Source organism: Pongo pygmaeus, chromosome X (genome assembly GCF_028885625.2).
Source record: "Pongo pygmaeus isolate AG05252 chromosome X, NHGRI_mPonPyg2-v2.0_pri, whole genome shotgun sequence".
In the NCBI taxonomy this organism is placed as follows: domain Eukaryota; kingdom Metazoa; phylum Chordata; class Mammalia; order Primates; family Hominidae; genus Pongo; species Pongo pygmaeus.
Genome location: NC_072396.2, coordinates 67,339,419 through 67,362,717, shown reverse-complemented (window position 1 = coordinate 67,362,717; position 23,299 = coordinate 67,339,419). Strand labels below are relative to the sequence as shown.

Genomic DNA, 23,299 nt, shown 5'->3' with positions numbered 1-23,299 from the left:
TTGTGTCCCTACCAAATCTAATGTCAAATTGTAATCCTCAATGTTGGATGTGGGGCCTGGTGGGAGGTGATTGGATGATGGGGTTGGATCTCTCCTGAATGGTTGATCACCATCTCTCTCAATACTGTCCTCACAATAGTCAGTGAGTTCTTGTGCGATATGGCCATTTAAAAGTGTGTTGCGCCTCTCCTCTCAATCTTTTTTTGCTCCTGCTTCAACCATGTGAAGTGTGTGCTACCCCTTTGCCTTCTGTCATGATTGTAAGTTTTCTTAGTTCTCTCCACAAGCCAAGCAGGTGTCAGCATCATGCTTCCTCTACAGCCTGTGGAACCGTGAGCCAATTAATCCTCTTTTTCTCATAAATTACCCAGTCTCATATATTTCTTTATAGAAGTGCAAGAATAGACGAATACAGAAAGGGTGGTATTCTAGGTGCACACAATTTTTAAATAACAGACCAGATCCCAAACGCTTGAAGGTGCTACTCTAACCCATATCTCTTCCCAACACACACACACACACCCACACACCCCTCCAAACCTGGTCTGGAATCTTCTATTTTCCTGAAGAACATATTAATTTAGTAGGTGAAACACATAACACTGAATTCAAATTACAGGTCAAACACCAACTATTTTTTATTTAGTTATAAATGGGCCACATGTTGCTCAATGGCCTCTCTGACATAACCTGCCATCTCAAAACTTCGAGGTTGAGAGGCCCTCCTTCTGTTCCTTTTTGTCCAATCACCACAAGGCTTACAGACTCGATCTGAACTACCGTCACTGCCTGGCTGCCCTGACTCTGGCCTTTGGTGCGCAGGTACATGGTGTTGTTGCTTTCAGTGTACAGATTGTCTCAAATCAACAAGCACTTGGTCCCTGCAAGGGTGACTCCTTGGAGAAACAATTTCTCTCTCCCCTCTCTTCCCAGTACAATCTGAATATCTTCCTGGGTCAACTGGAACAAGTTGCCTTCAGAGTAAGATGCGAATAACCAGGGTGGGGAATTGGTGGTAATTACTGCATCACAACACGTACCAGTTGGTAGAAAGAGAGTGAGGCAGTCCTGCCAGACCTCTTCACTGACATCCTGTATGCACTGAGTGATTCATGTAAGCTGTCTCTAGCAAGTTGGTCTTCAAAGGAAACTTGTTAGCACTTGGCTCAAGGAGTCTGATCAGCTGAGACTGAAATAAACTAAAAATACAGTCTATTTCTTATGACCTTTCCCCAGAAGCAAGGTAGAGGAGGTCTTGGTCTTGAATAAAGTTGTGTCTCAGCTGCCATCTGCTGTGATTTATCAAGCTACCTCAAGAATAGGAGTGAGGTCACAAAGGTTCTGTGACTTTTTAAAGAGTCATAATCAACTATATCATTGGTGATCTCTGGCAGTAGCTTTCTGAGGCTATATCTATAGCTATAAAGATAGTGGGTGCAAAGTATACTTACTTACTTCCCTGGTGTACCGTGGGAAAAATACCAACTCCCAATAGTAGGAAAGACCTTAGTAGAACATAAGTGGGAAATAATTGAGTTGAAGGCTTAGATGTGAAATAGGACAGGTGAGATTTACTGCAGTAATTAGTATCTCATATGTTGGTTAATCTTACTGAGACCTGAGCTTCAGGTACAAAGTCACAAAGCCCACAGGATTGTCAGTTCACAACTTCTTTTGAGATGATCACAACAGCTTCCTACTTGGTTTCCTTGCCTCCAGACTTCTTCCCTTTAGTTTACCCTCTGGCCTACATTAGCTGTTAGTCCAAAGTCATTCATTTAGTTATTTATCGAACATTTACTCTTTGCCAAGAACTTGTCTAGGCAGTAGGGTACAGTAGTGAACAGAACAGAGACAAACTGCTGCCCTCATGGAGCTGACATTCTACAGAGAAGAAACAAATAATAGATGCTACTAGTATCTCTTTCACTGAAAATATTTTCATTCGCGTAGTAGTTTTTTCTTCCAGATTTTCTCTCTTATTTCCAGGCTTTCTCTACTCCTATGGGGGTACATTCTGACTTGTGGCTCTTCTGTAACCTTTGGAAAGTCAGTGTGTGTGCATCAATTTACCCTGAAATGACACCAACTTGCCTTAAAAAGGGAATGTTATGAGAAATCACTAATATTAATGGTGGGAAAAATTTGAGCTACTGCTAAAAATATTTGTTGTTTTTATTCAACAAATATTTATTGAGTACCTACTATGTGTTAGGACCATTCTAGACTTTGGAAATCCAACAGTGAACAAAAAGTCCCTGCCCTCACAGAGATGACATACTAGAGAGGGAGGTAATAAATGACAAATACATCTATAATATATCAGGTAGTATTGATAACTATGAAGGAAAAAAGTTAGGAGTGTAGAGAATGTTGGAGAAGAAGTAGTGATAGTTTTATTTTATATATGGTGTTCAGGTAAGTAAGGATTCTCTGATACAGAGACATTTCATCAGAGACCTGACAGAGATGAGGGAGTAAACATATAAATATCTGGGGGAAGAGCATTCTAGGCAAAGGAAATAACAAACATAAAGTCCCTGAGGCAGAAGAATATCTGGTATATTTAAGAAACAGCAAGGAAATCAATATGACTTGAGGAGACAGAAAAAAGAGTGATAGAAGATAGATACAATAAGAGTTGTACTGGGCTTAGATATTATGTAGGGATTTATAGACCATGGTTAATGTTTGACTTTTACTCTAAGATGGAGAGCCAGTAGACAGTTTTAAATCAAGGAATGATATCATTCTAGATTCTAGATTCTAGTCCCATAGAAGATGCTATGTAGATTGTAGGTTCTAGGGGGACCAAGGCCAAAACATGCAGACCAGCTAGAGGCTGTGGCAGCAATCCAGGCAAGAGGTAACAGGAGCTTGGGGCCAGGGACAGTGGCTCATTCCTATAATCCCAGCACTTTGTGAGGTGGAGGTGGGAGGATTGCTGGAGTCCAGCAGTTGGAAACCAGCCTAGGCAACATAGAAAGACATCGTCTCTACTAAAAAAAATTAAAAAGAAAAAAATTTAGCCAGGCATGGTGGTACACCTGTAGTTCCAGCTACTTGGCAGGCTGAGACAGGAGGATCACTTGGGCCTGGGAGTTGGAGGCTGCAGTGAGCTATGATCACACCACTGCACTCCAGCCTCGATGACAGAGACATTGTCTCAAAAAATAAAAAATAAAATAAAATAAAACAGAGGCTTGGGCCAAGATACAGCAGTGAGAAGTGATTGAATTTGGAGACAATTTTGAAGGAAGAACTCATGGGATTTGATGATGAATCATGCATGGGATATGAGAGAAAAGGATGCCTCCAAGACTTTTATCCTGAATGACTGTGCTATGTTTTAATGTTTGTGTCTCCTCCAAAATTGGTATTGAACCTTAATCCCAATGCAACATTATTAAGAATTAATTATTAAGGGGCATTTAAAAGGTAATTAGGCCATGCCATGTGTGTATCTCCTGCTATGTGAGGATACAGCATTCATCACTCCAGATGGCATTTAAGATGCCATCTTGGAAGCAAAGAGAGAGCACTTCTCACCAGACACTGAACCTACTGGCACCTTAATCTTGGTTTTCCAGCCTTCAGAACTGTGATAAGTACATTTCTGTTCTGTACAAAGTATCCAGTCTAGAGTATTTAGTTTTAGCAGCACAAATGCACTAGGATAAAGCGTGTGACTAGAGTCCACACGCTCTTTCCACTATCCTAAACAGCATGGAGACAAGGTTTTGAGTCTGAGTAACTGGGTATATGGTGGTGCAATTAGTAGGGATAGGAAAAACTTGAGAAAGAGCAAGTGCTAGAGGTGGGAAAATGCAAGGGGGTTGTGAGAGAGTGTGAAAGATGAGTTTGTTTTGGGCCATGATGCCTTTAATGTGCTAGCAGGAACACGCAAGTAGAACTGTCAGAGGGCAATTGGAAGTTCTAAATTTGAACTCAGGAAAAAGGTCATGGTACTTGAGATATGAAGTCCCCTACTGCGGGTTCATTAGCCCCTTTTCACACTGCTATAAATAAATACCTGAGACTGGGTAATTTATAAAGAAAAGAGGTTTAATTGGCTCATGGTTCTGCAGGCTGTACAGGAAGCATAGTGGCTTCTGGTTCTGGGGAGGCCTCAGGAAACTTCCAGTCATGGTGGAAGGCAAATGGGGAGTGAGGCACTTCACATGGCCAGAGCATGAGGAAAGTGGGCAGGGGAAGGTGCCACACACTTCTAAGCCATCAGATCTCGTGAGAACTCACTCACTATGGCAACGACAATACCAAGGAGGCTGGTGTTAAACCATTCAGAAGAAACCACCCCCATGATCCAATCACCTCCCACCAGGCCCCACTTCCAACATAAGGGATTACAATTAAACATGAGATTTGGTGGGGACATAGATCCAAGCCGTATCCAGGAGTAAGGGTTTAACTTGTGGAAGAGATCAAGATAACCAAAAGAAAGAAAATAGAAGAGGAATGAGGATAGAAGCCAGGAAAATGGCTTAAAAAAAGGAGAAAGGAACTGGGAAGGAGTCAGAGAAGGAACAGCTGGGGATGCAGGCAGTGAGTCTGCTTATAATAAAGGTCAAGGGAAGAAAGAATGTCAAAAAGGAATATGAATCAATAGTTTTAAATGCTGTAAAACAAATAGAAAATGAGCACTGAGAAGAGCTGTTGGAATCAGCAGCTGGAATTGAGGATGATGTGAAAGAGCCAATTGAGTGGAGTGGTAGGGCGGAATGAGTTTGTTATGGAGAAGTGAAGGTGATGATAAGTAGACTATTCTTTTGAGATATTTGGCAGTAAAAGGGCTGAACATGATGGAACGATGGTACAAGGGAGAATAGGGTCATGGATCGAGGGAAGGGCCTTCAGGCTAGAGAAAAAGGCAGAATATGATAAACGAGTAGTTTTGCTAGCAAATGTTATAAGAACGCAAAGAAGAACAAAATTACTTTGTAGGGGCAGTGAGACTGCAAACCATAACACTACAATAGTAGAGCTAGAAATTACCCTGAGATAGTGGCCAATACCCTCATTGTAACCTTGGTCAACTTAAGACCCAGAGAGGTGGCATGATTTCCCCAAGGTCACATAGCAGGTTAGTGGCAGACCTGAGAGGAGTAGAACCCAGATTTCCCAACTTTCAGATTGTTCTTTTTTCCACCACAAATCTGACTTGGAGCACACCACTGAGGGTCTGCACCTATTTACCCCTCATCTGATAGCTGGTCCAGTGGGCCCTTTCTTGGTCCTCTTCCCATATCTAAGATGGCAAAAGTGATGAGGATACTGTGGTATTCCAGATTTTAACTAGGTTGATGGCAGCAGACACATAAAGGAGAGATAGAGAGGAGGATATACCTTTACATATTTCAAAAAATATTCTCTGGTGACTTGCCCAAGGTCTCACAGCTAGGAAGCTCTTCAGAAACCCAATTGCCAGCATGGGGCAGCCTGTGTTACCGCTGCAGGATGCTATCATTGTAATATTAGAGTAAAGGAGTGACATCTGTGTTCAGAGCCCTTATAACATCAAGGAGTGTGAGAAGGGTGGCAGTACTCGAATCTGGGACTTAAAGACGCGGCCAAACGTTGAACCTGAACCAGAATAATCAATTCCCCGAAGAAAAGGGCACTTGCCAGGAAGCAAGATGGCGGGAACGGCTACGGTCAAAGTGTCGCGATAGGAGCTTTCGCCGAGGATCAGGTGACGAGAGTTTGAGCCAGGACCGGGAGGGCAGGGGTAGAAACACGGGTTGGGGCAGGAGGCGTCTAGAGCGGTGGCGGCGGCATCCGGAGTAGCACTGAGATCTTCCGGTGGCGAGAACTGCGGTCATGGATCATATTACGGTACCCAAGGTAAGGAGAAGAGTTAAGCGAGGCTGACAGCTGCGAGCTTCCTCTTGGTGCTCACCTGGGAGCCCAGACACACCTCCTCAGCCTTCTCAGCCTTCTTTGACGCGTCTTTCCTGTGCGGGGTCCCGGGTTCTCTCTCTGGGTCCACACCCCCTTTCAACCAAACACCTCTTCTCAGGATCTGCTTGCGGGCGTCGGCGGCTGGGAAAGAGGTGGTCTGCGCCACTGTCCCCTTACGCGACACCGCCCCCGCTCCTGGTGCACGCCTGTTCTGGCCCTCTGACTCCAGCTCCTCCCTAGCCTTGATCTCACACTCACCCTTATCTCAGCTTTTTATACTAGCCGCACTTGTAACCGCCATTTGCGAATACCCCACATTGCTCTGCCTCTTGCAGAGTTACTTCCTTTATCGAGCGTTTCTTCACCATCCTCTTGGCTCCTCCAGCCACTAACCTTCCCCAGGGACTGCCCAGAAGCCCCACTCTCGCTCCGGCTCCACGGTATGCCTGTGAGGGTTTGTGGGGCCACAGCATCTCTTCAGCCAAAGCTGGGCAATGGAAAAGGAAGGGGAGTGGGGCAGAGTGGATCTGGCCCTGCTCAGCCGGTAGGAGAAACCCAAGAGGTTTATCTAGCCAGTTGTCGCCTGTTTTTAGCCAGTGCCGAGTTAGAGTTACTTCTACTACTTTTTCCTCTCATCTTTCCAGATCCTACTCCCTCCCTTTCCAACGCCAGCCCCTTTCTGTTTCAAATCCATTTCCCTCCTTTCTCCTGTCTGGGGCTGGGGAACAGTGAAAAGTTCACAGCTAATCTGTGGTTATTTTTTCCTGTTGATCATAACACACGTGGTCCAGGCTAATTGAAGTCCTGGTAAAAAATCCAGCGTGTTTTTAATGGAAAGAACATGGATTTTGAAGCCAGAAGACTTGAATTAAAGTGCTGCCCACTGTACCCCCACCAACTACTAGCTAATGATTTTGGACAAATTATTTAACCTCTCTGAGCCTTAGCTTTCCTCACCTACTGATAGAGTTTTTCTCTGTGTCCCCACCCAAATCTCATCTTGTAGCTTCCATAATTCCCACGTGTTGTGGGAGGGACCCGGTGGGAGATGGTTGAATCATGGGGGCAGGGCTTTCCTGTGCTGTTCTTGTGATAGTGAATGGGTCTCATGAGATCTGATGGTTTTAAAAACGGGAGTTTCTCTGCGCAGGCTCTCTCTTTGCCTGCTGCCATCCACGTAAGATGTGACTTGCTCCTCCTTGCCTTCCTCCATAATTGTGAGGTCTCCCCAGCCATGTGGAACTGTTAAGTCCAATAAACCTCTTTGGTAAATTGTCCAGTCTCGGGTATGTCTTTATCAGCAGCGTGAAAACAGACTGATACACCTACCAAATGAGGATAATGAAATTTGCCCGGCTCACTTCACAGGATGGTGGTGGGATTAAATAAGAGGATGTGTGTGAAAGAGTTTTTGTGACTAGTAATGTTTTTCCCACTTTTTAGCATGAGACTTTGATACTGCCTGATGGGCAAAGCACAAACTCCAGCCTTCAACCTTTTTTTCTGACTCCCTCCTCTTCAGGGCCTTTGTCTGTGGAGGATAACCACATCCCGTGTAAAAGCTAGCCAGCCTTGCCTTTTTCTGTGTCCCTTTGTTTCCAGATCATGTCATTTGTACGGGTCCTCTGACATGGTATAAGAAGGTAGTACCATTAAAGGAAAGGAACTTCTGTTGTCCAGACTCCCTCTTCTCCCAACCCACCTAAGCTTGGGCCACGTTACTTGTCTAGTTCAAAATCAGCTCACTTGAATACTCCTTTTTTCTCTCTTTTGACAACTGGGGAAGATGGGGAGGTAGAACTGCACCTGTCCTTGAGTGTTAAAATATTAAAATTCCCCTGTTAGGGATTGAAGCTATAAACTGGGCTGGCTGTATGGAAATTGGAAGGGAGAAGAAACCATTAACGGGCCCATATGAAAATTATAATAGCAGCTAATACGTATAGAATATTTAACGATGTGACAGGCACTGTGTTAGATATTTTACCTGAAATATGCCTTGAATCCTTACAATAACCTATTAGGAGATACTATTATTATTCCCATGTTACAGATGAGGAAACTGAGATCCATAGATGTGGAATACTTGCCTAATAAACAAAGATAGGAGTGCTCAGACTGGTGCTGGGATAGGGTTCATGCTCAAGAAAACTTAAACCTGCATCATGGTCAGACTCCATTTGTACTGCATGGATAGTGTCATTAGTCTTGAAATATAAATAAAAACTCCAAATGAAAACTTGATTCTTTAAACAGAATTAGTATTTGTTTTGGTGCCTGGCAAGGCTGTGAGTGCCCACAGGTGGTATGCTGCTGTGAGTCTGTTTTTTTCTCAGTTTCTAGAAAGGATTAGGGTTGCATTAATGGCTCGGGATTAAAATGGCCTCCCTTTTGTTAACTCACTCTTTCCACGAAAGAGAGAGACATCTGCCTTGTCCATCTCAGGTCAAAGGGATAACTTTGAGTTTGTCAGTGATTAGTTGTGTATGTCAAGTACAAAAGTGACTTTTATTTTTGGCTCTTGCTTGAGTCTTTTTCTTTACTCAGGAAGACTTTTAAAAATTATTGAAGTACAGTACACATAAAGAAAAGTGTATAGATTGGAAGTATTCATTGTGCTATAAACTTATAAACTGGACACACGTGTGCAACCACTACTGAGATTAAAAAAAATAAAAAAACCAAAAAAAAAGAACATTACTAGGAGTCTGCTTCATGCCCGCTTCCAGTCAATACCCCTCCCAAGGGTAAACCACTATACTGACCTCTAACAGGATACATTCATTTTACTCTCTTGTTGTACTTAATATAAATGGATTAATACATTCTCTTTTGTGTTTGACTTCCTTTGCTCAACATTGTTTGAAAGATTTATCCATATTATTTCTTGAAGTTATAGATCATTCTCATTGCTATATTACGTTTTGTTAACATGCCACATGTGATTTATCCATTCTTCTGTTGATGGGGAATTTCCAGTTTCTGCCTTTTACCAATAGTACATTTTGACAGATTTAAATATACATTTTTGTTGGTATATGCCATTGGAGTGGAATTTCTGGGTCATAGACTATGCATATGTTCATCTAGACACTACCAATTTTACATTCCCACGACCTATGTATGAGAACAGATCTATCTTTCTAAGATATAGCTTAGGGTTCAACAACCATTTTTGGAGCGTCTCAGACCTGCCCTAAAGTTTGGTGACTCTCCTATCTGAATCAGAATTTGTTCTATGTATTTTTCCCTACCCTCATTACATCTGTGTCAGTTGGCACCCAGAATTCTTAATTACTTTTCTTTCCTGGAATGGAACCTTAATAATAAGGTTTTATGCAATTAACATTTATTGAACTTCAACTGGTTTGACAATTTGCTGTGGTTTAAGAGTGCATACTTTGGAGCCAGGCTGTCTGAAATAAAATCTCAACTCTGCTACTTAACTAGCTTTGTGATTTTGGCAAATATGTAATCTCTTTTGCCTCAGTTTCTTCATCTATAAGACAGTGTTGAAAATAGTACCTATCTCACAGGGTTGTTATAAGAATTAAATAAGTTCGTATCTGTAAAGTGCTTAGAACAATGTCTGGCACATGGTAGATGCTTAATTTAGCTACCTGTTACTATCATTATCATTATTAATTATTATATGCAGAATATCACATTGGGAGTCAAGGATACATAACTGGATATAGATATGGCAACTGCCCTCTGGGATCTCTTAATCAACTAAGGTGATGAGATGCCAAGCATAAGGTCCAAAAATGAAAGAGACTGAAAAATATGTCTATTCTGTCTTGTGATCTGATGGGAGCAGCCTGACAGGCAGGGAGAAGCTCTTCCAAGTTTACAGCCTCTTAGACCTCAGTAACTACTCTAGAGAATAGTGTTATGTGTTTAATTCATGCATCTCTTTAATCAAGGACAAGGATAATTTAGTCAAAAATCTGTTTTCTGGACTCTCCTTCACATAAATAATTGCTAGCTCATTAAGGAATGTTTTAACACAAAAAAGTAATTTCTACATTTGTGTGGGTAGAAAAAAAATACAGTGAAAGATTTTATAGATTGTAAAGGACTTTGAATGTTACACTGAGGAATTTGAACTTGTAAATAGCCAAGGAGCTACCAAAGCTTTATAAGTCTAGAAATGGAAAAGTTAGAAAGGACCTTTTAAAAGATTATCTAAATGAGGAATGGGGATGAAGTTTCTTTTTGGAATGATGAAAATGTTCTAAAATTACATTGTGATGATGGTTGTACAACTCCAAATTTACTAAAACTAATTGAATTGTATACTTAAAAGAGTGAATTTGTCTGGGCCTGGTTGGCTCAAGCCTGTAATCCCAACATTTTGGGAGCCCCAGATGGGAGGATCACTTGAGCCCAGGAGTTTGAGACCAGTCTGGGTGACATAGTGAAACCTCATCTGTACAAAAAATTAAAAAAAAATTAGCTGGGTGTGGTGGCTTGCACCTGTGGTCTCAGCTATTGGAGAGGCTGAGGGGGGGATGGCTTGAATCTGGGAGGTCGAGGCTGCAGTGAGCTCTGATAGTGCCACTTCACTCTGGCCTAGGTGACAGAGTGACACCCTGTTTCAAAAAAAAGGGTGAATTTTATGGTATGTAAATTATAGTTCAATAAAGCTGCTAATAAACAAGTTAATTAATAAATAAAGATCATCTAGTGATGGTCCAAGCCTCTCATTTCACAGATGTGAAAACAGTCTCAGAGAGCTAGAGTTTTTTATCCAAGGTCAAACATCTAGCAAGTAGCAGAGGTAGCATTGTCTTTTAATTGTTTAGTATGCATAGCTTGTTCAGACTATAATAAACTGTGGAGTTATCACAGAAACAACATCCAAAATAATTGGAGTGCCAGATGGGTACAGAATGCTATCCTGGATAGTAATAATAAAAAATAATAACACTTTGTAGTATGTTAATAACACTTTGTAGTACCACACAGGAGATTACAATTTGTATGAAGCTTTCTTAAAAGCAGATAATTTTTGCCTTTACTTCCAGGAAACTAAGGCCAAATGTTCAGTCATGTTAACTGCATTAGCCCTTGTACTTAGCATAATTGCTTCCTCCCACTCTTCATGGCTTTGGTTTTCATTCTAATAACCTATTTGGTGATCTGTCTTTTATTATAAACAACCTGAAATGCATTTAGACAAGAAGCAGGGTCAAAATAAAGAAACATAAAACTGGGTAAAGAAGTGTTTTTCATTATGAAGGAAATGAGATTTCTAGAGGTGAGAATTGTGCTCCCCTTCCAGTTCCCAAAATTGCAAATCCAGTTGACTTCACTGTGATCCTTCCAGTCTAGGAAATAGTGTGATATAATGGAAAAAGCATGGACAAAGCTGGATTTGAATTCATTCTATATTATTTATTAGCTCTGAGTTCTTGGGCAATCACTTAAACACTCTGAGTCTGTTGGGACTATGATGAAGATTAAGATAAGGTATGATGAAGGCCTGGCACATTATAAGTGCTCTATAACTGTGTGTTTTTTCCTCTCTCCATCAGAGCCAAACAATAGTAGAGGCTTTAGTATACATTAGTCATGGGAGGTCTCAAAGATCAGCCTGTCTCAGGGAGATTTGCCTGAGCATCCAGAAAGGCTCTTGGTACTACATTGCAAGGAAAGAGGCTACCTAGGAAGCCCTGGTAGCAGTGGTCTGTCATTTTAGACACTGTTTTATAGGCATTGGAATAATTTTCCTCACCACCAAAACCCACTCCTTCAACCTCACTTTGTACTTGGGAAACCCCAACTAAGCAGTTACTCCTAGAAACCACTGGGATTTGTTTTAGGGTTGTGTCTTTTTAGATATCATTTTCTGTTTTTTTTTGTGGTAAAATACTTAAGTGCTTTAGAGAGATGTTTTGCTAAGTTCTAAAGACATTTTCATCATTTGAGACACCAATACTAAACAGAGAGTTAGGAGACCTGAATTCTGGCCCCACTTCTGATACTGACATGCTATGTGACCTTAGACTGTCTTTGTACCTCTCTAGGCTTCACTTTCTTCATCAGTAAAATAATATTTAACCTTTATAGAGCAATTGCTATGTGCCAGGTACTATTCTAAGTGCTTTACATAAGTATTACATATTTATATGCTAATTTAACCCTTGCATCAATACTATTATCTTCATTTTAAATATAAAGAAAGCATCCAGAAAGCTTAAGTAACTTGCCCAGAGCTGGAAATATGAAGCCAAACAGTCTGTGACCCAAGTTTGTGCTCTTTAACCATGTACTATAGTGCCTCAATAAAATGAGCTGAGTGGATATACCAGCATTTCCTAAACTATGTTCCTGATGAACACGAGTCCCACAAGATAATTTGTTTTAAAAAAAATGATTCTAAGGTAAAATATATTAACACCACAAACACTGTGGAGATTCATAGTGAATGTTCACCTATTAAAGGTTCCGAGAAGCCCTGCAATAAACCTGCTTATGTTTGTTTCACCCAGTGTTCCCCTATGCATGTGTGTATGTGCCTATTAACATCTGTGGAACTAGGATTCATAGAACATGCCTTAAGAAATGCTGGTATCAATCTGGAAGGTTCATTCTAACTCTTGAGTGCTTTCAGCATTTAAAAATGATAGATGTGGGGACCGCAAGATGCAGGATTCATTTCCAAGTCTGAAATTTGCTTTAGTTGGAGGGACATGGAAAAGTAGGGTGTGGAGAGGCATAAGTTCAAGGCTAGTCTGGATTGTATTTTTAACACTTACCTTCAATGACCTTGTACATTTTGACACAAAAGTATTCCACCATTCCCCTTCCTTCCTCCTGTTACATATTTTCTCACTTATTACTTTAAAGAAGAGACCTAAATTAGAGAGGCTTGTCATGAAAGCCTGCCATTTTTAATACATACAGGGCACAGCAGTTGTTTTCATGACAAATGCTCTCTGCTGTTGGAGGCAATGACACAAGGGGCAGGACTTGCTTGGGACATGGGTGTGACTGATGAATATCATTACACTGGTTGGTATTCTAGAGCCAAGTGTCACTTATTTTATTTATTATTGCAGTGCATCTAAGTTGTTACCAATAATTGTGGCAAATCATGACAGTAGATAGATTCAGAGACCTCTGAAGTACATCTGATTTCCTCTCTTCCTCCCTTCCTAGAAAGGAAATGAGAAAAACAAACAAACAAATGTGGATTATGGTTCACAGCTTCTCCAAGAGCAAAGTTCTTATAAATGTCAGAGTGCTCTATCTACAGCTCAGGAGTGGAGAAATAACAAAACAATTGGGTGGCCTGCCTGGGAATTAAAATCTGTACCGTACCTAGTGGTGGTCAGCCTCTTTTCTCTCCTTTTCTCTCTTTTTTCGTCTTTCTCTGTCTCCTTCTCTTTACTCTCCCTCTCTTCTCCTTTTTCTTCTCTCTCCTCCTGCCTCCTTTCCTCTCTCCTCCCTTCTCTTTTACCTTCCCTCTGGCATCCCCTTCTCTCCCCTTCCTTTTTGTCTTTTCCTTCTCTCTCCCCGCAATCTCTCTCTCTCTTTCTCTCTTCCCCTCACACCCAACCCCACACACATATTCTGTGAGACCTCAGTTTCTGCCAGGTAAAAGCACTACGGGTAGAGGAACCCTCTTATAACACTGTGTCAGAAACAGATGGGGCCCTGGTGCCCATGAGTAGAAAGAGGGGAGGGTCTGAGTAACTGCAAGTCTCCTAGAAGGTCCTACCTACTAATAGGCACAGGATTCCTGCCTTGGGGAGACATACTATATAGGAAGTCCAGCCTGGATATCAATAATTTTCCCCTTCCTTCAGGCTTCCTCAAAGACTGTTCTCCAAGTGTCATACAGCACTCTTTGTACTTGCATAATGTAGCCTTTTGGTAGGTAGTGCCCTTGAGCCTTAGCAGGAATTTCTTCTGAGTGGCCAGTTTTTCCTCTTGTTGAGCATCTCCTACCATTCAGGACTGCACAAGGATCTCTGGGACAGTCAGGAGAAAGCTAAAGATGCTTTGTTTTTTTCAATTCCTACTACTCATCCCTTGACCATTTTTTTCCCATGAAGTGTGACTTCTTTTCCTGAGTGTGGGTGAGTGAGGCCCTGTGCAGTTGACACTGATGTTTTTCTTTTAATCTAATCACAATACACTTTGTCTAGCAAGGGCAAGCCTAGTTTCTTCCTTTCCTTTTTTGAGACAAGGCCTTGCTCTGTCGCCTGGGCTAGAGTGCAGTGGCATGAACTTGGCTCACTGCAGCCTCAACTTCCCAGGCTTAAGCAATCCTTCCCACTACAGCCTTCTGAGTGGCTGGGACCACAAGAGCGTGGCCCCACACATGGCTAATTTTTTTAACATTTTTTTTTTTTTTGTAGATATGAGGTCTCATTATGTTGCCGAGGCTGGTCTTGAACTACTGGGCCCAAGCAATCCTCCTGCTTGGGCCTCCCAAAGTTCTGGGATTACAGGTGAAAGCCACTGTACCTGGCCCTTTTTGACTTTTAGTTGGCTGAAATGATGACATGCTTTCACCAAACTATTTCTATCATGTTTACATATCCTTCTGCATTGAGATTAGCACAATGCCTCTCTGCAGCTTCCCCATCAGGTAAGGAAATGGTTTATACCCATGGTTCTCTTGCTGTAGTTCTTTGCAGCTTTTCCCATGAGTATTTTCCATGGTGGTAGGGGGAGTGTTCCACTTATTCTGTGCCTGAAGGTTCCTGTGAGTTCTTTTTCCCCTCTCATCCCCATGTGGGTTTTTGGTTTTAAAGTGCCCCCTGAATTCTGAGAGTTCTTTTTCATTTATCTTACACTGGTCCCTCTGGCTTTTCACTTAACTGTTTAATCCTTTTCTGGCCTTGTCCCACCTTGCTCCCTCCTTTCTATAGCTGGCCCCTTGTAGCTGACTTCACTTGCCTCTTCTTCTCCAGCCACCCTTTAGCCACCTTCTATATTATCAAAAGACAAAATTACAAGAAAATTTAGTTATAGATCTAATTCATGAATTGGGGAAACTCCATTCTACAAAATAGAATGAGTGTTCCCACTGGGTATTGACAGAACGGTGTATTTTGTAAGGTGGGAACCAGAAAACAGAATAGAAGAAAAATAATTAGTTAACATGAGGTTACTTCAGGTTACTTTTTTTTTGTCAGGGGGAAAACAGAGAAGACTTCCTTATTAAGCTGATTCAGGTAGATTGGAGTCTCGTGTTTTCAGGAAAAACTGGTCCGTTTGGGGATCTGTATGTTTCTTTAAAGTTTCAGTTTGATTATGAGACATTTAACTTGAGTGACTTCCTATTGGTTTGGTCTGTCCTCTTGGGACCAAGTGCAGGAGCTCTGTCCAAAACAGTGGTCTCTGATGTGATTAGGACCTTTGTCCCCACCACATCTCAAGTTGAATTGTAGTCCCCAATGTTGAAGACGGGGCCTAGTGAGAGGTAATTGGATCATGGGGATGGACTTCTCATGAATGGTTTAGCACTATCCTTCTGGTGCTGTCCTCATGATAGTGAGTGAATTATGAGATCTGGTTGTTTAAAAGTATGTGGCACCTCACCGCCTACCCTTGCTCTTGCTTTGCCATGTTGAGATGCCTGCTCTCCCTTCACCTTCCACCATGGTTATAAGCTTCCTGAGGTCTCCCAAGAAGCTGTGCAGATACCACCACCATTCTTCCTTTAAAGCCTTCAAAACTGTGAGCCAATTAAACCTTTTGTCTTTATAAATTACCCAGTCCCAGCTATTCCTTTATAGCAATGCAAGAACAGCCTAATACAGAAAATTGATACCGAGGAGTGGGGCATTACTATAAAGACGCCTGAAAATCTGGAAGCGGCTTTGGAACTGGATCACAGGCAGAGGTTGGAAGAGTTTGGAGAGCTCAGAGGAAGACAGGAAGATGAGGGAAAGTTTGGACCTTCCTAGAGACTGGTTAAATGGTTGTGAACAAAATGCTGATAGTGATATGGACAATGAAGTCCAGGCTGATGAGGTCTCAGATGGAAACAGGGAACTTACTGGGAACTAGAGCAATAGTCACATGTGTTATGCCTTAGCAAAGAACTTGGCTGGATTGTGTCCATGCCCTAGGGATCCATGGAAGTTTGAACTTGAGAATGATGATTTAGTGTATCTGGCATGAAAAAAATTCTAATCAGCAAAGTGTGCAAGAATGGCATGGCTGCTTCTAACTGCCTATGCTCAGATGCACGAGCAATGAAATGTTCTAAGGTTGGAACTTATATTTCAGGGTATAAAAATTTGGAAAATTTGAAGCCTGGCTATGTGGTAGAAAAGAAAAGCACATTTTCAGAAGAATAATTCAAATGGGTTACTAAGCAACCACTTGCTGGATAAATTTGCATAACTAAAAGTGAGGCAAATAGTGATAGCCAAGACAATGGGAAAAAGACCTCAAAGGCATTTCAGAGACCTTAATGGCAGCCCCTCCCATCACAGACCCAGAGACTTAGGAGGAAGAATAGTTTTGTGGGTCAGGCCAGAGGCCCTGCAGCCCTAGGCATCCTTAAGACACTGGTTCTCAAATCTGAGCTACTCTGGCTCCAGCCTTGGCACAAAGGGGCCCAGATATAGCTCAGATTCTACCTCCAAAGAGTTCAAGCCATAAGCCTTGGTGGCTTCCACATGGTGTTAAGCTTGCAGGGGCACAGATTGCAAAAGAGGAAGCTTGGGGGCCTCTGCCTATATTTCAGAAGATGTATGAAAATGCCTGGGTAGCCTGGCAGAAGCCTGCTACAGGGGTGGAGCCCTCACAGAGAACCTCTACTAGGGCAGTATGGAGGAGAAATGTAGGGTTGGAGCCTACACACAGAGTCTCCACCAGGGCACTACCTAGTGGAGCAGTCAGAAGGAGGCCACCACCTTCTAGACCACAGAATGGTAGATCCACTGTTAGTTTGCACCCTGCACCTGAAAAACCTGGAGGCATTCACCTACAACCTGTGGGAGCAGCTGCAGGGTCTGAACAATGCAAAACCACAGGGGCAGAGATGCAGAAGGCCTTCAGAGTCCATCCCTCACAGCAGTGTGCCCTGGATGTGGGACATGGAGTCAAAGGATATTATTTACTTAGGAGTTTTAAGTTTTAATGACTGCCCTGCTGGGTTTCTTACTTACATGGGGCCTATAACTCCTTTCTTTTGGCTGATTTTTCCCTTTTGGAATGGAAATGTTTACCCAATGCTTATAACCCCATTGTATCTTGGAAGTAACTAACTTGTTTTTGATTTTACAGGCTAGAAAGTAGAAGGAACTTACCTTGTTTCAGATGAGATTTTGGACTTTTGAGTTAATGCTGGGATGAGTTAAGACTTTCTGGGGACGATTGGGAAGGCATGATTGTATTTTCCAATGTGAGTAGAATGTGAGATTTGGGGGACCAGGGGCAGAATGAGATGGTTTGGATCTGTCCCCACCAAACCTCATGTTGAATTATAATCTTCGGTGTTGGAGGTGGGGACTGGTAGGAGGTGATTGGATGATGGGGGTGCATCTCTCATAAGTGGTTTAGTACCATCCTTCTGGTACTGTTCTCTTGATAGTGAGTGAGTTCTAATGAAATCTGGTCATTTGAAAGTGTGTGGCTCCTTCCCCCCATTTTACTTCTTCTCTCGCAGTGTGAGTGCCTGCTCCCTCTTCACCTTCCACCATGATTGTGAGTTTCCTGAGGCCTCCCTAGAAGCTGAGTACATGCCAACATCATGCTTACTGTACAGCCTGCAGAACCATGAGCCAAATTATATAATTATATAATATATAATAAGTTATATATGTATAATAATATACATAATTTCTGATTTTGGTTTTATATATCATATATATAATTTTTGGTTTTGGAATTATATATATAATTATAAATTATATCATATATATAATACTGTCTCCAATAATTTTGTTAAAATATATCTATATCTATCTATATATCTAATCTATATTTATATGCCTCCAGCAAGGATGGCTCTATGCTGGAAATGAATGCCTTCCTAGCTTGTACATGAAAATAAGACTTCTTGGAATTGGAAAACAGTTTTAAGAATGACTTTGCAGGACAGAATCCCAGGGGCAGGTGATCAAATGAGATCTTTTTTCTTTGAAGCATAACTGCACTGTGTTGTAGTAAGGACTAAAATGAAATATAACATGTAAAGCTCAATACTTGGTGTATAGTAACTTCTCTATTTTGTTATTGTAGTTGTTGTTGTTTCTGTATTTAAGGGTGAACCTTGCAACCTACCCCTGGAAAATAAGAGGATGAATGGGATGAATGTGGTTCTCATCCTTGGCTGCATACTAGAATCATCTGGGGAACTTTTTCACTCTTGAGATCATTTATGTTAGAATATCTAGGGTGGGACCAAAGAATCAGTATTTCTTAGACTTCTCCAATTCCAATATTCAGCTAAGAGGGACAGCCATTGCCCTAAATTTGTTGTTGTTTTTAAAAAATAATTCCGTATCTCAAAATAATAAGAGCTATCTATGACAAACCCACAGCCAATATCATACTGAATGGGCAAAAACTGGAAGCATTCCCTTTGAAAACTGGCACAAGACAGGGATGCCCTCTCTCACCACTCCTATTCAACATAGTGTTGGAAGTTCTGGCCAGGGCAATCAGGCAGGAGAAGGAAATCAAGGGTATTCAGTTAGGGAAAGAGGAAGTCAAATTGTCCCTGTTTGCAGATGACATGATTATATATCTAGAAAACTCCATCATATCAGCCCAAAATCTCCTTAAGCTGATAGGCAACTTCAGCAAAATATCCGGATACAAAATCAATGTGCAAAAATCACAAGCATTCTTAAACACCAATAACAGACAAAACAGAGAGCCAACTCATGAGTGATCTCCCATTCACAATTGCTTCAAAGAAAATAAAATACCTAGGAATCCAGCTTACAAGGGATGTGAAGGACCTCTTCAAGGAGAACTACAAACCACTGCTCAATGAAATAAAAGAGGATACAAACAAATGAAAGAACATTCCATGCCCATGGATAGGAAGAATCAATATCGTGAAAATGGCCATACTGCCCAAGGTAATTTATAGATTCAATGCCATCCCCATCAAGCTACCAACTACTTTCTTCACAGAATTGGAAAAACTACTGTAAAGTTCATATGGACCCAAAAAAGAGCCCGCATTGCCAAATCAATCCTAAGCCAAAAGAACAAAGCTGGAGGCATCACACTACCTGACTTCAAACTATACTACAAGGCTACAGTAACCAAAACAGCGTGGTACTGGTACCAAAACAGAGATATAGACCAATGGAACAGAACAGAGCCCTCAGAAATAATGCCGCATATCTACAACCATCTGATCTTTGACAAACCTGACAAAAACAAGCAATGGGGAAAGGATTCCCTATTTAATAAATGGTGCTTGGAAAAATGGCTAGCCATATGTAGAAAGCTGCAACTGGATCCCTTCCTTACACCTTATACAAAAATTAATTCAAGATGGATTAAAGACTTAAGTGTTAGACCTAAAACCATAAAAACCCTAGAAGAAAACCCAGGCAATACCATTCAGGACATAGGCATGGTCAAGGACTGTGTGTCTAAAATACCAAAAGCAATGGCAACAAAAGCCAAAATTGACAAATGAGATCTAATTAAACTAAAGAGCTTCTGCACAGCAAAAGAAACTACCATCAGAGTGAACAGACAACCTACAGAATGGGAGAAAATTTTTGCAATCTACTCATCTGACAAAGGGCTAATATCCAGAATCTACAATGAACTCCAACAAATTTACAAGAAAAACACAACCCCATCGAAAAGTGGACGAAGGATATGAACAGACACTTCTCAAAGGAAGACATTTATGCAGCCAAAAGGCACGTGAAAAAATGCTCATCATCACTGGCCATCAGAGAAATGCAAATCGTTTTAAACCACAATAAGATACCATCTCACACCAGTTAGAATGGTGATCATTAAAAAGTAAGGAAACAACAGGTGCTGGAGAGGATGTGGAGAAATAGGAACAATTTTACACTGTTGGTGGGACTGTAAACTAGTTCAACCATTGTGGAAGTCAGTGTGGTGATTCCTCAGGGATCTAGAACTAGAAATACCATTTGGCCCAGCCATCCCATTACTGGGTATATACCCAAAGGACTATAAATCATGCTGCTATAAAGACACATGCACACATATGTTTATTGTGGCACTATTCACAATAGCAAAGACTTGGAACCAATCCAGATGTCCAACAATGATAGACTGGATTAAGAAAATGTGGCACATATACACCATGGAATACTTTGCAGCCGTAAAAAATGATGAGTTCATGTCCTTTGTAGGGACATGGATGAAGCTGGAAACCATCATTCTCAGCAAACTATCCTAAGGACAAAAAACTGAACACTGCATGTTGTCACTCATAGGTGGGAGTTGAACAATGAGAACACATGGACACAGGAAGGGGAACATCACACACCAGGGCCTGTTGTAGGGTGGGGGGACGGGGGAGGGATAGCATTAGGAGGTATACCTAATGTTAAATGACGAGTTAATGGGTGCAGCACACCAACATGGCACATGTATACATATGCACACCAACATGGCACATGTATACATATGTAACATATGTGCACATGTACCCTAAAACTTAAAGTATAATATGAAAAAATAATTCCAGATCAATGTATTTTTCCATGTCCTTAATTTTTCTCAAATAAAAATTTTATTTAGATGAAGTTTGGATTAATTCAGTGGTTCTCAGCAATCGCTACACAATAGAATCACCCATGGAGCTTAAAAGATTTAAATGCCTCACCTCAGACCAATTAAGTTAACCTTTGAGGGTGGAGCCCGAATATGTTTTTTTAAATCTCCCCTGGCATATAGCCCAGGTAATACCACTGGTTTAACTGAAGGAAGGTTTGTGTTGTGAGGCTAAGTCACTGCAGAGTTTAATTGCTACAGCCATAACATAATTATTTAATGGAAATCTGAAATGTGTGAGCATTTCTGGATAACGCTATTCTGCAATAATCATCTCTTGTGGTTTACAAAGTGAAGTCAGACACACATTCATTTGGTGTTTGCAATAACCTCCGTGGCAGGCATAATTGGGAAACTGGCACAGTGCAGTGAAGTCAGTTCCCTGGTTTAACTGAAAGGAGGTTTGTTTTTGTGAGGCTAAGCCACTGATGTTATCTGTAGGTTTTTTGTAGATGTTATTTATCAAGTTGAGGAAATGCCCCTCTGTTCCTAGTTTGCTGAGAGGTTTTTATCATTAATGGGGATTGGATTTTGTCAAATGCTTTTCTGCATCTAGTGGTATGACACTGTGATTTTTTTTTCCTTTTTAGTTCGTTGATGTAATGGATTACATTAATTGATTTTTAAATGTTGAACCAACATAACATACCTGGAATAAACCCACTTGGTTGTAGTGTATAATTATTTTTATACATTGTTGGATTCAATTTACTAATTGTTATGGGATGAATTGTGTCCCCTAAAAAGTTCATATGTTGAAGTTCTAACCTCCCATACCTCAGAATATGACTTTTTTTGAGATGGGGACTTTACAGAGGTAATCAAGTTAAAATGATGTCATTAGGGTGAGCCCTAACCCAATGTGACTGGGTTATAAGGAGAAATTTGGACACAGGCATGCATATTGGGAAGCTGATGTGAAAAGACAGAGGGAGAAGATGTCTATCTATAAGCCAAGGGGAGAGGACTGGGTTAGATCCTTCCCTCACATCTTTCAGAAGGAATCGGTTCTGCTGACACCTTGATTTTGGTTGTCTGGACTTCAGAACTGTGAGGTAATAAATTTCTCTTGCTTAAGCTGCCCAGTTTCTGGTACTTTGTTATGGCAACCCTAGCAAACTAATACACCAATATTTTGTTGAGGATATTTGCCTGTATATTCGTGAAAAATATTAGTCTGTACTTTTCCTTTCTAGTAATGTATTTTCTGGTTTTGGAATTAGGGTAATGCTGGCCTTATAGAATGAGTTAGGAAGTATTCTGTCTGCTTCTATTTTGAAGAGATGGTAGATAATTGCTATAATTTTTTTGTTAATTGTTTGGTGGAATTCACCACTGAAACCATCTGGACCTAAACCTTTCTGTTTTAGAAGATTGCTAATTTTGGGTTTTGTTTCTCTAATAGATATGGCCCACTCAGATGATCTGTTTCTCCTTGTATGAGTTTTGGTAGACTGTGTCTTTTGATGTATTGGTCCATTTCACCTCGATTATCAAATTTGTGGACATACAATTATTCATAATATTGTTTTTTATTATTATTATTATTATTATTATACTTTAGGTTTTATGGTACATGTGCACAATGTGCAGGTAAGTTACATATGTATACATGTGCCATGCTGGTGCGCTGCACCCACTAACTCGTCATCTAGCATTAGGTATATCTCCCAATGCTATCCCTCCCCCCTCCCCCCACCCCACAACAGTCCCCGAAGTGTGATGTTCCCCTTCCTGTGTCCATGTGCTCTCATTGTTCAATTCCCACCTATGAGTGAGAATATGCGGTGTTTGGTTTGTTGTTCTTGCGATAGTTTACTGAGAATGATGATTTCCAATTTCATCCATGTCCCTACAAAGGACATGAACTCATCATTTTTTATGGCTGCATAGTATTCCATGGTGTATATGTGCCACATTTTCTTAATCCAGTCTATCATTGTTGGACATTTGGGTTGGTTCCAAGTCTTTGCTATTGTGAATAATGCCGCAATAAACATGCGTGTGAATGTGTCTTTATAGCAGCATGATTTATAGTCCTTTGGGTATATACCCAGTAATGGGATGGCTGGGTCGAATGGAATTTCTAGCTCTAGATCCCTGAGGAATCACCACACTGACATCCACAAGGGTTGAACTAGTTTACAGTCCCACCAACAGTGTAAAATTGTTCCTATTTCTCCACATCCTCTCCAGCACCTGTTGTTTCCTTACTTTTTAATGATCACCATTCTAACTGGTGTGAGATGGTATCTTATTGTGGTTTAAAACGATTTGCATTTCTCTGATGGCCAGTGATGGTGAGCATTTTTTCATGTGTTTTTTGGCTGCATAAATGTCTTCTTTTGAGAAGTGTCTGTTCATGTCCTTCGCCCACTTTTTGATGGGGTTGTTTGTTTTTTTCTTGTAAATTTGTTGGAGTTCATTGTAGATTCTGGATATTAGCCCTTTGTCAGATGAGTAGGTTGCGAAAATTTTCTCCCATTTTGTAGGTTGTCTGTTCACTCTGATGGTAGTTTCCTTTGCTGTGCCGAAGCTCTTTAGTTTAATTAGATCTCATTTGTCAATTTTGGCTTTTGTTGCCATTGCTTTTGGTGTTTTAGACATGAAGTCCTTGCCC

General features: G+C 41.0%; 1 protein-coding gene across 5 annotated transcripts in view; it reads left to right on the top strand.

Moving 5' to 3' along the window:
• Positions 1 to 5,712: 5,712 nt before the first annotated feature.
• Positions 5,713 to 23,299, top strand: part of MTMR8 (myotubularin related protein 8) — a 137,847-nt gene continuing 120,260 nt past the window's right edge. For 2 of the 5 annotated variants that reach the window (XM_063659971.1, XM_063659970.1), the window contains exon 1: positions 5,747 to 5,862. In XM_063659971.1, the coding sequence (XP_063516041.1) occupies positions 5,839 to 5,862 (24 nt within the window). In that variant the 5' untranslated portion in view covers positions 5,747 to 5,838. Of the gene's footprint in view, positions 5,863 to 23,299 lie in introns of all 5 variants that reach the window. The other 3 variants (XM_063659972.1, XM_054471897.2, XM_063659973.1) reach the window with 3 other exon arrangements.